At 38.1% G+C, this 13135-nt stretch overlaps 1 protein-coding gene across 1 annotated transcript in view; it reads left to right on the forward strand.

Annotated features, from left to right (window-relative positions):
- Positions 1–13135, forward strand: part of ITK (IL2 inducible T cell kinase) — a 62195-nt gene that overhangs the window by 33014 nt on the left and 16046 nt on the right. The window contains 2 exon segments of the mRNA NM_001105388.1: positions 2500–2565; positions 6372–6426. Coding sequence (NP_001098858.1) covers positions 2500–2565; positions 6372–6426 — 121 coding nt within the window.

Raw genomic sequence — 13135 nt, forward strand, 5'->3', positions numbered from 1 at the left:
TATACTTTTGAAAACATATTTTTTCTTTGGGAAAAAATACATAACTCACATTTCTAACTATGGAACTGGTGAGTCAGACTATGTGACATCTTAATTTTAGAAGATAAATCCCTCAAAAAGCTTGCCAAATTTTACATTCCCCACCAACAGGGTATTGGAGTGCCAACACCGAAGTGAAAGTGTTAGTTGCTCAATCGTGTCCAACTCTTTGTGACCCCATGGACTGTAGCCCACCAGGCTTCTCTGTCCATAGAATTCTCGAGGCAAGAATACTGGATGGGGTAGCCATTGCCTTCTCCAGGGGATCTTCTGGATCCAGGGATCAAACCTGGGTCTCTTGCATTGCAGGCGGATTCTTTTCCATCTAAACCACCAGCGAAGCCCAACATTGGGTATCATTAAACTTTAAAAAGAGGGGCCAACCTGATGAGTAGAAAAAGAAGTACAAACATTTTTAGGGTAAAGACTTTACTTTTTACATATATCATAACTTACATTCTCAAGGCACCTTCTCTTTAAGTACCCTTATCAATTCCATTGCAAGGGAAGTAAAGGAGGGTTAGATCAAAAACTGTGGTCTCAGAGGCAGTGTCACTTGCTTGCTGAGAACAGACCCAAAAGCCCCCTCACCTGGAACCTCCCTGTCTAGTTAACTTGGGGAAACAAACAAGACCAGTCACATCACCTTTTCTTTGCCTATTATGGGGAGGCTCATTTCAGAAACAGGTTCAAGATTGCCTGGCTCCACAAACACCAGAGGAACTTACTAAGAAATTCATCCCTTCAACCAACTGACATTTCTTTAGTACACCTTATGTGCCAGGAAATTTCTTCTCCTAGGTTTCACTTCCCCAAATGACAGTTTACACTTTGTTCAATGGCCCGCAGAAAGGCTCAGCTCTGTACTTCAAAGGGCATCGCAGAAGACACCCCAGAGGCCAATCAGGGTGTCTGGGAATTTCCCTAGTGTGCTTTGTAATAGTGTGGTACAGCGGAAAGTACACAAGATGCAGAGACAGAAGACTCGGACTTGAATATCAGCTGCTTTTGTTATACAGGGCCTTTGGAAAAGTCACTTAACTTTTCTGAATCTATTTCCTTACCTGTAAAATGCAGATGATAATATCAGCTTTCCATCTCAGAGTGTTGAGAAAATCACTGAGATAAAGAAAGTGAAAGAGATTTGTAAATTCTATATCCACACACAAGAGAATTATCATCATTTAGTAGATAATCCAGTTTTGGTTGGGATATTAAAACTGTTATTTTATATGAAAGCAAAATAGTATTTGACCTAGTAATATAATTGTAAACATATGGTGTGGCAAAAACAGACATAATTAAAAGGAAATCCAAAAGAAAGACATAAAAGACAGCATATCTGAGAACAAGTTGACTCCTATCAGTTGGAATTGACTACCTTGAGTGCTGGCTTAAGAAGGATTCTGAGGCTGGATGTTCAGTTCTCCAAAGAAAGCATAATACCATGACTGACTAACCGTGGGTATAAGATACAAGATATCAGGTATTTGGTATTACCATTCTTCATTTCTTCACTCCTCCAAACAATTCTGTGAAATAGATTACACATTTCCCATTAAACAGAAATCACTAGATTGAAAAAAATTCAAACACTTAATGGAGTAAAGAGCAAGAAGTTAGGAGACATCTTTTCACAGAATGCACAGTCTGGGGGGATTTTATGTGTAAACTAGTTTAGGTCCTTCATTTTACAAGTACAGAATCAGAGGCCTAGAAAGTGGAGGAGACACTGCTCTCACCTTGTAGTATTAAATGTGACAGTGAATGTGATAGTGTTTTGAAAAGTATCTACACAAGTGTAAAGTATTTTGATGTTCTTACCAGTCTCTTGATCCATATGTCTTTGTTTATACACAATTTATTCCTGCTCAAAAGAAACTCCTAAACCCAAATCCAACATAGTTTTATTTTGTTTTTATCATGTTTTATCATTTATGTTTGAAGGAGCACAAATAACAAAAAACATTAGGGAGGCCTTGAATTAAAAGTTTACATGGTTGACTGACAGTATCTTTTGTGACCTGTGGTTGGAAATAATTCTTTATATTTTAATTATTTTCGTTTCCTAACTATAAAATGCTAGCACTAAAGTGGAAAAATACTGATTATAACACACACACAGAGATGCTTCCTATTAGAAAATAAAGACTTAACATTGATATTTTTTCCAATAGAGGAAATTTTCACAATGAAGAGATTAGCAAGCAGAGTTAATAAAGTAAAGTGACTATTTCTTATTTATTATGGCTCAAATTTTAGTAATAAGATCTATATAGCCTTTAACGATAGCAGGTTGTTATTTTTAGTAATTTTTATTTGAAAATTTTAAAATGTCTTATCCTGAAAGCTAAACAAGAATTCTTCATCTTTAAATGACATTTAGTTGATTAAATCTATGAAATGGAGATGTAAAAATTAGCTTTGTATTAATATAAACACTCATTTCCCTCTAAACAGGCATGAAGGATATGTTCCAAGCAGTTATCTGGTGGAAAAGTCTCCAAATAACCTGGAAACCTATGAGTAAGATTTTTTTTTTTTTTTCAAAAATTGGTGCTAATTGGTCTTCTTAGATTAGGAGTGTCATTGGTTAATTATTAAAATACCAGTCATTTTCTTGACTTGCTTCCATACTCAGAACCCTAAATAAACAGCTGGGGGTCACTTTAAATAGGAGAAGGGGAAGGATATGTGTTCTCATCTCCCCTTTTACCAAACTAATGTTTTCAGATGCCTGCACATGTTGTAGTCAAAGAAAAAGTTTCTCCTGGGAATTCCAGGAATATTGATCTTACACTATGAACATTGGATCTAATACAGACTGATTTAAAACATGGTTTAATGCAATACTTCCAATACCAGCAGACAAACAGATAGGTATTAAATATCTGCTTAGTTTGTGTCATTTGTTTCAGACTATTATTTAAAAGGAGAGTTCACAAACAGTTTTAGTGGAATTATTCAATGTTTAATAAAATCCAAATGTGGAGAACAACATACTTACCATGTGCATGTATTTACCAGCTCAGTTGCTAGAAGGCCCAGAAGCAATAATACTAGAGTTGCAATGTGCACACTCAGGTTCAGATTTTTAAATTACACTTCCCACTAGAAACAACTAGGACTTCCTGGAGAAATGGCTTGGAGACTCGGAGTCAGGGCAAGGAAAGAACAAAGATGAAATTGGAACATTTTGATGCACCAAAATATTAAAGAAGTACCCTCTAATTTTTTGTTGTTAAGTAAAGTGAACACATTGAGTGAGCACAGAAGTCAGATTAAAAATGCCTCTTCTGACAAAATCTGGATAATCTGAGTATCAAAATAAATAATGACAGTAATGAACTACAATCACTGGGTAAAACAAGAATCTATCATAAATAAATACTTTGATAACTAAATAAATAACGGGACAAGAAGAAAAAAACTCCTTCTCACCGTGAAATGCCAAGGAATGAACGCAGAAGGAGTTTTAAAGTGAAAAACCATCTTTTTATAGCTTGAAGTACCAACTGCTTTGGGCAAGAATCATCAATAAAAGTTACAAGTAGGTGGTAAAAGTTTGATATTCACATAGTTTCAAATTATCTTCCTATAAATCACTTATTAAAAAAAGGAAATACCTGGCAGACCCCATCTTAACTAAACAATCCAAGTTCACATCAATAAGGGGGCAAGCAGACATCGTGCAACTCCTGACATGATACACTGAGAAGGACACAGCATCACTTCAGTGATATTCCCACCCAAACATGCGTAACCTGAATTAGTCATGAGGAAACAACAGACAAATCCAAACTGAGGCCAACGTCTACAAAATAATTGCCCTGGGCTCTTCAGAAATGTTAATATCATGAAAGACATGAAAGACTAAGAAACTGGTTCACATTAAAGGAAACAGAAGAGAGGTAGTAGCTAAATGCTCCAGTAATCCTGGGTCAATCTTGAACCATAAAAAAGCAAACCAAAAAAATAATGATACAAAGCATATTATTGGGACAACCAATGAAATCTGAATAAAGTCTAAAATTAGGTAACAGCATTGTGTCAGTGTTAAATTTCATGATTTTGGTAATTGTACTATGGTTATATAAGTGTATATTTTATTTCTTAGAAATACATGCTGAAGTACCTATTAAAATAATGTTCCAGTTTGGACACACTGCAGTTTGAAGAACTCTATTTTAGAAGATACAGGGAGTGAAAGTAGTTAAAGAATATTAATTATTTTGGTCCATTTCATTTCTCCTTCAAACTTATACATATTTCATTTTTTATATTAAAACATAGATAAGGAAAGAAGGAGCCATGTGAGAACATGCACATGACAAATAATGCCATGATTATGTTCCTTAGGAGTTAACAGATTGTAAGAACTGTATCTGGCAGGTGTAACTCCTGAAAGATGTGAAGTCGGGGGCTACAGCATAGCAAGCTAGGCTTTTCTCGGGGGAGACAGGGAGCCTTTAATGCTTTTCCTTAAGTCCTTGGTACATGATAGTTACAGGCTCTATACGGTGGTGATAAGAGCATGGGTTCTGGAGCCCCACTGCCTGGGTTCACATGCTGGCTACTCCAGACCAGCTTACTGACCTTGGGCAAGTCTCATAACCTGCTGATAACACTTCCTGACACTGATAGATGAGCTCTACATTAGCTAATTATTCTTTGCAGTCCTGAAGTTCTCACTAGGATATGGCTGGAGCTTTCCCCTAGCAAACTTTGATGGAGTCCACTCCAACTCGATTGGACATGAGTTTGAGCAAGCTCCAAGAGCTGGTGATGGACAGGGAGACCTGGCGTGCTGCAGTCCATGGGGTTGCAAACAGTCAGACACGACTGAGCAGCTGAACTGAACTGAACTGAACTAGTCAGAGATGTGATTGCAGCCTAGTTAACAGCCAATGCAAAAGAGAGTAATCAGGGCATACCCAGGAAGCCAACGTTCATACTGAGGCTGTTTTAAGGGAAACTTTATAAAAACTCAGTTAGTGTCCTTTTATAAACCTGCACAATACTAGCTTAGAGTCATCAGTCATGAAACTTCCAAAGATGATACCACATTGCATTTATCTGTTACATGTTATCTGTTGTTGCTTGCTTGAGTATAATGTTTCACACGTCCAAATTACTGGCCAGCCAGGCACAGAGCTGGGCTACTAGTTTCAAATGCTCTGAGATGTTTGAAGATGAGCTTTTAGCACTATGTATGTTGATGAACCCAAACTATAAAAATGACATTGAATCCATAATATACTTAGATTTGCTTTTCCCCACTGTCCAAATCATTCCATCACAGTGCATTGGTTCCTAAAACTGTCTGACATGAATTGTTTCATGGTAAGATCTATTCTTTGGTAGCAATAAATCTAGAAGTTATCTTTCTTTTCTTTTTTTTTCCCATTTATATATTTAATCTATTATTCAAATTGCTCATAGAAAATTTGATTTTAAAACTTCTTCAGAGAAGAGATGAGCCACTTACCCTGAGAAAATTAGCCTGAAATCTTAAGAAATTAAAACAGTTGTGTGATAAAATCAGAAACACAAAATTAAACAATATTGTGTTATAACATGAACCCCGTGACACATTTTCCTTTTAAACTAAATTTGAAGTTCAATCTCAGGTCAGTTCACTTTGTAAAAGTAGAAAATATGTGAATATTTACCTTATTTTTAGCAGAATACATCCATTAAAAATTTTTAGTTTATTCAACAAATAAATTTGGCACTCATTTCACAAGGAATGTAGCAATACCTAAGGTTTTTCTACATTTGCAATTTTTACAAAGATAAACTAGCCTTATGGGACACTGTCAATGTTATTTGTACAGGAGCTTTTCTGCAGCTGGGAAAAATATAATTATTTTGCAGAAGATCTTGAAAACCAGTTTTACAGAAGAAAATGCTGCAATCATTTTAAAAGGGTATTTGCTACACTTTCAAATTTATATTCAACTTTTATAGCTGTCCTAGCGCCATTCTACTTATAACCATCCACTGACTTACAAAGCAGAGCAGAAGATAAATGTTTTCAAAAATTTGAATAAGGAAAATTTCCAACATGCACAGAAGTGGAGAGAAAAATATAATGAACCTCAAAGCCCCCCCAGCTTCAACAATTATCAACATTTTACCACTTCTGATTCATTTGTTCCCTTCCAATTAAACATTGTATTACCTGGAAATGGTTTGTACTTTTGCTTTTGAGTTTGAAAGTATTGGTAGAAACAGAAAGAACAAAAAATTCTCTAGTATTAATTATCTTTCATGAGTAAATAATACAATTTTTTAAATCTCATTTTTCTATGACTTTTTCCTGCTTTCAGGTGGTACAATAAGAACATCAGCCGAGACAAAGCTGAAAAACTTCTTTTGGACACAGTAAGTCTCTTTAATCTATCTTTTGGCTTCAAATAAAATGAATTGTGCTACTCTTTTTCAGCCAGGCGGTGTGGTTTGCGCTAACGCAGTGAGTTGATGTGTTGGATTAAAGTGATGTTCATGTCTGGTACTAGTATAAAAGTATTTTGGGGTTTACAGGCTTAGCATACATCAGTCCTGGAGAGGAAACCTGGAGAGGATCAAAGGTCTTGGTATTAACATGTGAACATGGCCACCGCTTCAGTGAGTAGTCTTTTCCGCCATGATGGCTGGCCCTGGAGAGCTTGGGGCTGGTCTTCCCTGCCTGCCTCTCTGGTTAGGTCAGGGGTGGCTGTGATTCAGATTCCTCCTGGCTGAGCTGTGTGTGGAACTAGAGGAAACACATCACTTGTTTTTAACTTATTTTTCAAACAACTGTTCTTCTCCAGAGCCATATAGTATGAGGACCAGGACTGATCTTACCCAGGGGTGTCAGGATTGAGGGAGAGAGGGAAGTGAAGAAAGAAGGCATGGTGTGGTGGGGAATGTCTTGGCCCCCGCTCTGGCTCCAACTCAGTGTGTGACTTTGGGGACATCTCTTCTTCCTTCTGGACCTCAGTTTCTCAACGAGTTCAAGGGAGGCATTGGACTAAATCAGAGAAGACAACTACCTAGGCTCATACTGCCACTCTCTAGTCTTGGTTCTGTGGCCGACCCCGTTGATCAGAGTTCATGGCTTTGGGGTCCTTCTCAAAACAGCACTCAAGGAAGCTGCCATCAATTGACTGGCATGCAAGGGAACCCCTCTCTTCCTGGATCATTAGATCATTTGTTACTCTAAAGCTGTGCCTCTCAAAGTATCTGAGTAATGGATTACCTTCTGTGGTTGGTTTTTAATTTCCATTTGTCACAGACTTAAGTAAATTCAATAAAAAATGAATTAATAGGGAAAAAAAAGAAAAAATAAGAAGCAAAGACATAAAAAATAATGCAAGTCTAATTTTTTATTAGTATTAGGTCGCTATAAAAAGATTCTAAATGATTCCTCTCAATTTCTTTTTTTGTCTGGTGGTGGAGCAGTAACAGTTTGCCAACTGGCACCCATCCACAGACCACACTTAAAGTAGCCCTGAAAATTGCACGTTGGGGCTCTTGCAGAGAAACCAAATGCATGGAGGTACTGAGAGAAAGCTTTCTATAGAGAAATCAATTTATCAGTGTATTTGCTTAGAGCAGTGGTTCACAAGCCTGTCTGCACATTAAAATCACCTGGGAAACATTTTAGAAATACCAATGACAAGGTCCCACCTCAGACTCATTAAATCATAATCTCTAGTGGATAGGGTACAGGTATTAGTAGTTCAGAGAAAAATATCTGAGTGAGTCTAAATTCAGATGATGTTAATAACCCAGGCTCAACACAGCCTCACCAGTGAGACCAGTAAACAGTAGGCATGGGCTGACGGAGGGATTAGTCTCCCTATGCTGAAATGTCAAACGTGTTCCTGACATTTCACCGTATATTATTTTCCAGTTACAGTTTGAAGGTATTTCATATCTTTAATAATCTTAAACTGCAAACCTCTCTTGGATGGAATGAAGCTGGAGTGACCAATGTATCCTGGTTTGCTTGGAACAGTTCGTTTTAAAACTGAGAGTCCGATGGTCCCAGAACAACCCCCACCACCAACCTCAGTCCTGGACAAACCAGGACAGTTGATCACCCCAACAGGCAACCATTACCGGTTTGGACAGTGACTAGGGGTGAGCTTAGAGAAGGGGACCTGGGAAGATTTCAGGTAGAGAATGAAGGGCTGTGATGAGAAGGTGGAAGGATGATGAATACCGTCCAAAAATAATCTAAAGGTATAGAGTTGATTATTAATGTACTATTTACTTTTGCACAAGGGAAACTTTAAAGTGATAATAAATTCATTCTATCAAAGGTAAAAATAAAATTTCTATATGAGGAAATTGGGAAGGGAGGAGTCATATTTTGAAGTCATATTTTGAAGCAGTGAACTTCTCCCTTGATTAAGTTGCCAGTAAGCAGGCAAAGAGGACAAGTTCAGTTGTTTGTGTGTTTACCAGTGACAGGTATATAATAGGCAGTCTGTATGATGGTGGCCGTCTCAATTAGCACCTGTCATGATTATGACATGTCTGCGCCACTTCCTTTATTAGGATTTCCCAGTATAAACTCACATACCTTACCATTTTGCTGAGCACAGAACTAAGCACATAAAGATACTTGAGATAGGATCTTTGACCTCAATAGGGACTCTCATAGACACTATCAGGAAACAAGAAAAACTCTGAAGAAAGAGAGAAGAATCTAAGATAAACTGAGCATATACAGGAGGCTTTCAGTACTCTCAGAATTTTGAGAAGATTCTAGAAGGAATTAGAAAGAGTTCATGGAGTAAGAGGAATTAAGGTGAGTCACTACTAGACTCTGGTTTCCCCTTGGTTCCACCCTAACTCAGCACTTAATTATTCCTTGTAGTTCCCAATAGAGTACACATTAGAATCACTAGGGAATTTTTAAAAATAAAGATTCCCAGGCCCTGGCCCAGACCTACAGAATCAGACTCTCCAGGGTTAGCTTCTGGAAACCTGTATTTTTTCAAGTCACCTTGTGATATATATGCGGCCTACTCAGCACGTATGTTGTTGGATAATATAATAAATTGTTAAATTAACCAATAAGATCCTATAATAAGAGTTATACTGAATTTAAACAAGTACAGTTTTGTTATTTTTAATCACACACTGGTTAATGAAGTATGCCCATGGGGCACCTAAAAAAGCTCATAGTAATGATTAGCAAAAGATGATTTCTATTTTACAGCAGTTCTTTGGAGGCACTTAAATACATTCTGCTTGCTAGAGCAGTTGAAACATTCTTCCGTATTAATATTCTAAACTACTTCACCAAATCCTCTTAGCTTCCTTAGGTCATATACAGGCAAACTTCAGTGGGTCCCTGTATTGTATGATGTTTAAAATATCAACAGAACTTTTTCGGGGGTGTATTTAGTGTCTCCTTTTCTAACAATTATAGGACCCTTAAAAGATGGATTGGTTCACTTTTATTGACCAAAATTGGATTTATTTCATTTTTATTAACTAAATATCTCAAGGTACTGTCCCAAACATATTTCACCATTAGAATATAAATGCTTTATCTTGTTCCTGCTTTACACAGGACCCCAGAACTGTACCTATGACATAGTAGTTGCTTATTGAATATTTGTTGAGTGAATGAATACAGCAAATGCTTAAGAAATGTTTTTGAAATTAACAACTATATTTTGGGAGAAGCTGGCCAGTCATGAGCATTGTTTGGAGCTTTTAAAAAAATACAAATTCTAGGATGTCAGCCTTCACCAGTCAAAACCTTGGAAATTGGTACGCAGGTGATTCTGGGACTTAGCCAAATTTCAGAACCACAGAAAACAACTCTTAGCATGTATTATCAGTTCAGATAACACCTCCTCTAAGAACATCCTCAAGCTTTCCCTCTCACAAACTGTGGAATGTGGTTTTTCCCCACCTTTGAACTCTCATGTTGCAATGTCATGACATCTCCAGTAGCTCTCTTTTCACTCAGCCATGGACCTCAAAGTCTGTCTTCTGTGTAACCCGTTTAGGTAGAGGGTGAATTCCTTGCAAGCAGGTACTTGATACCTTATAGCATGGCACATATTGAGTGACCTGAATTTGGGGCAGGAGCCTTTTCTAAGACATTGTTAATGATATTTCCATGATTCTAAGGTGTTACTAGTTAAAGATGCAATCGATATTGAGTCCACAGAAGAATTGTTTTAAGGGAAGAAACGAACCACCTCCAAAACGAAAAGTAGTTATATGTCAGAGACACTCAAATTCTAACGCAGCAAAACAAAGATACAAGTTATCAGTCAATATTTTTCATAATAACCTACCCTGTGTGTCAAGATTATCTTCTGTAAGGTCCCCTTCAAATCATATGGACAGAAAGAAAGAAGGACGTTCCTAACACAGTCAACATATCTCAGAAGAAAGCAGACAATGGTATTAACACTTCTAATGGATGGCATACCATGGCATGTGATAATAATGGCTGATGATAGTCCTAATAGTCCTTGTTCTGGTATTATACTCCAGGAACTGTTCTATGCACTTTAACTCTCCCAACCATCTTGCAAAAGTCATTTTACAACTGAGAAAACTGAAGCTCATACATTGAATCTGGAAACATCTGTAATTCACAGAATTATAAATTGTTAGAGCTAAAATTCCTTTTAAAGAATATCTGATCCATCCCCTTTGTGCTACAGGGGAGTAAACGGGGCCAAATTTAGACAGTAAATTAGTGTCAGTCTGGACTAGGGCAGGGACGCTTCTTCATACACACATACACACACACACACACACATATACACACATACACACACATAGTTAATAAGGGAATATATGAGTTAAGGTCTATTTTCCCATCTGCACATTTCCCACCCTTGGCACATTTTTTTCTATTGTTGCATCTTTATTTTTCTAGATAAAATAGTAAAAGATGACCTGAGACCTTGACTATATCCCATAGGAGCAAGCCCACTCCCCAACCCAATCTGGCTACACTGCACAGGCATGGCAGTGATAGGAGCAAAGACCCTTTAGACTTCCCTGTTCTTGGTGGTTGTAACTTCCTCTGAGCCCCTTACAGGAAGTAGGTGATAATGTACATACCGGATGCCTCATTTTCCCCACACCCTGGACTGCCTCAGCCCCAAACCAGAGTTTCCTGTTACCAGTGCTGAATGCCACCTAGAGCAACTACTATGGAGGAAGAGCTCTGCCCACCTTCTGTCCTCAGCAGAGCTGACTGCAAACCTTACTTCTCTTTCGTCTGATGTCTATGGATCAGTTTACTCTTAACAGTTAAACCCCTCTCTCATCACAAATTTATAAAAAATAATAATGGTTTCTTTTAAAGAATAACAATAACGAAAAAAATTCTTAATTAAATAGAAGAGATATTCCCACTCCTTTCTTCACAGATAGCTGATAAACTTCAGGCCTTTTTGGTCTTTGTTTCTTCCCTTAAAATACATTACAAATGCAGATAATGTCTGCTTTGGCTAAAGCTTGATTTCTTCCTGCCCTGAATTTAATCCATCACATTTCAATGAGGCAAGAGCAAAAGCTTCAATATTTAGTGAAAGGGGAAAACTTTTGAAGACAAGTGACACTATATAATATATGGATGGATATCATAAACATGACGTTGAGTTGGAGAAGGAAATGGCAACCCACTTCAGTATTCTTGCCTGGAGAATCCTGTGGACAGAGAAGCCTGGTGGGCTGCTGTCCATGGGGTCGCACAGAGTCGGACACAACTGAAGTGACTTAGCACCCATGCATGCATTGGAGAAGGACATGGCAACCTACTCCAGTGTTCTTGCCTGGAGAATCCCAGGGATGGAGGAGCCTGGTGGGCTGCCATCTATGAGGTCGCACAGAGTTGGACACAACTGAAGCGACGCAGCAGCAGCAGCAGCAGAAGCCAGACACAGATTCACTATTCACAATATCAAAGGTTAAAATAACCCAAATGCTCAGAAACTGATGCACAGATAAACAAAATGTGTTATCCATGCTAAGTTGCTTCAGTCGTGTCCGACTCTGTGCAACCCCATAGACGGCAGCCCACCAGGCTCCTCCGTCCCTGGGATTCTCCAGGCAACAACACTGGAGTGGGTTGCCATGTCCTTCTCCAATGCATGAAAGTGAAAAGTGAAAGGGAAGTCATTCAGTCGTGTCCGACTCTTCGCGACCCCATGGAGTGCAGCCCACCAGGCTCCTCCGTCCATGGGATTTGCCAAGCAAGAGTACCAGAGTGGGGTGCCATTGCCTTCTCCAGGTGTTATCCATACAAAAGAATATTGCTGCCGCTGATGCTAAGTAGCTTCAGTCATGTCCAACTCTGTGCGACCCCATGGACTGCAGCCTACCAGGCTCCTCCATCCATGCGATTTTCCAGGCAAGAGTACTGGAGTGGGTTGCCATTGCCTTCTCCGATGTTACAAGTTGATGAACCTTATAAACAGTATGCTAAGAGTAAGAATCCAGTCAAAAGAGACCACATATACAATTTCATTTATATGGAATTTCTAAACTAGGCAAATCTATAAAGAAGGCAAATTAAAGTGCAGGGGTGCAAATGATACTGAGGTGTCTTTTGGGAGAGATTAAAATATTCTAAAATTAGATCATGGTGATGGTCACATAACTCTTTGATTTTGATAAAAATCATTGAATTGTACACTTAAACAAGGATCATTTCATGGTATGTAAATTAGGCTTCAAAAACTATTTTAAAATCTAATGAACTAATCTGGGATTTTGTGTGTGTGTGTGTGTGTCATATAGCTCAGCTTTACTTCAGAAATTGAATTCACTACTGATCCCAATGCGGGGGAAATCAAGTTTTTTAAAAGAATAATTTGCAAGCAAGTTATAAGGGTCTTTCTTATTGCACTGGATAAACAGTTTACATTCATATCTGAGAAAAAGAAACTAAGAATCTGTTAGTTCTCCTCTGGCCTAACCATATCCAAGGTCACGCACACAGCACATTGCGGACGATGTGGAAGGCTACAAGGGGCGCATAAGGTTACTCTATTGGTCCAGAAAGATTTGCAACTCATTTTCTTACATCTTAAAAAAATTCATGAAGTACAGAATCATT

The sequence above is a fragment of the Bos taurus genome, chromosome 7 (genome assembly GCF_002263795.3).
Source record: "Bos taurus isolate L1 Dominette 01449 registration number 42190680 breed Hereford chromosome 7, ARS-UCD2.0, whole genome shotgun sequence".
In the NCBI taxonomy this organism is placed as follows: Eukaryota; Metazoa; Chordata; class Mammalia; order Artiodactyla; family Bovidae; genus Bos; species Bos taurus.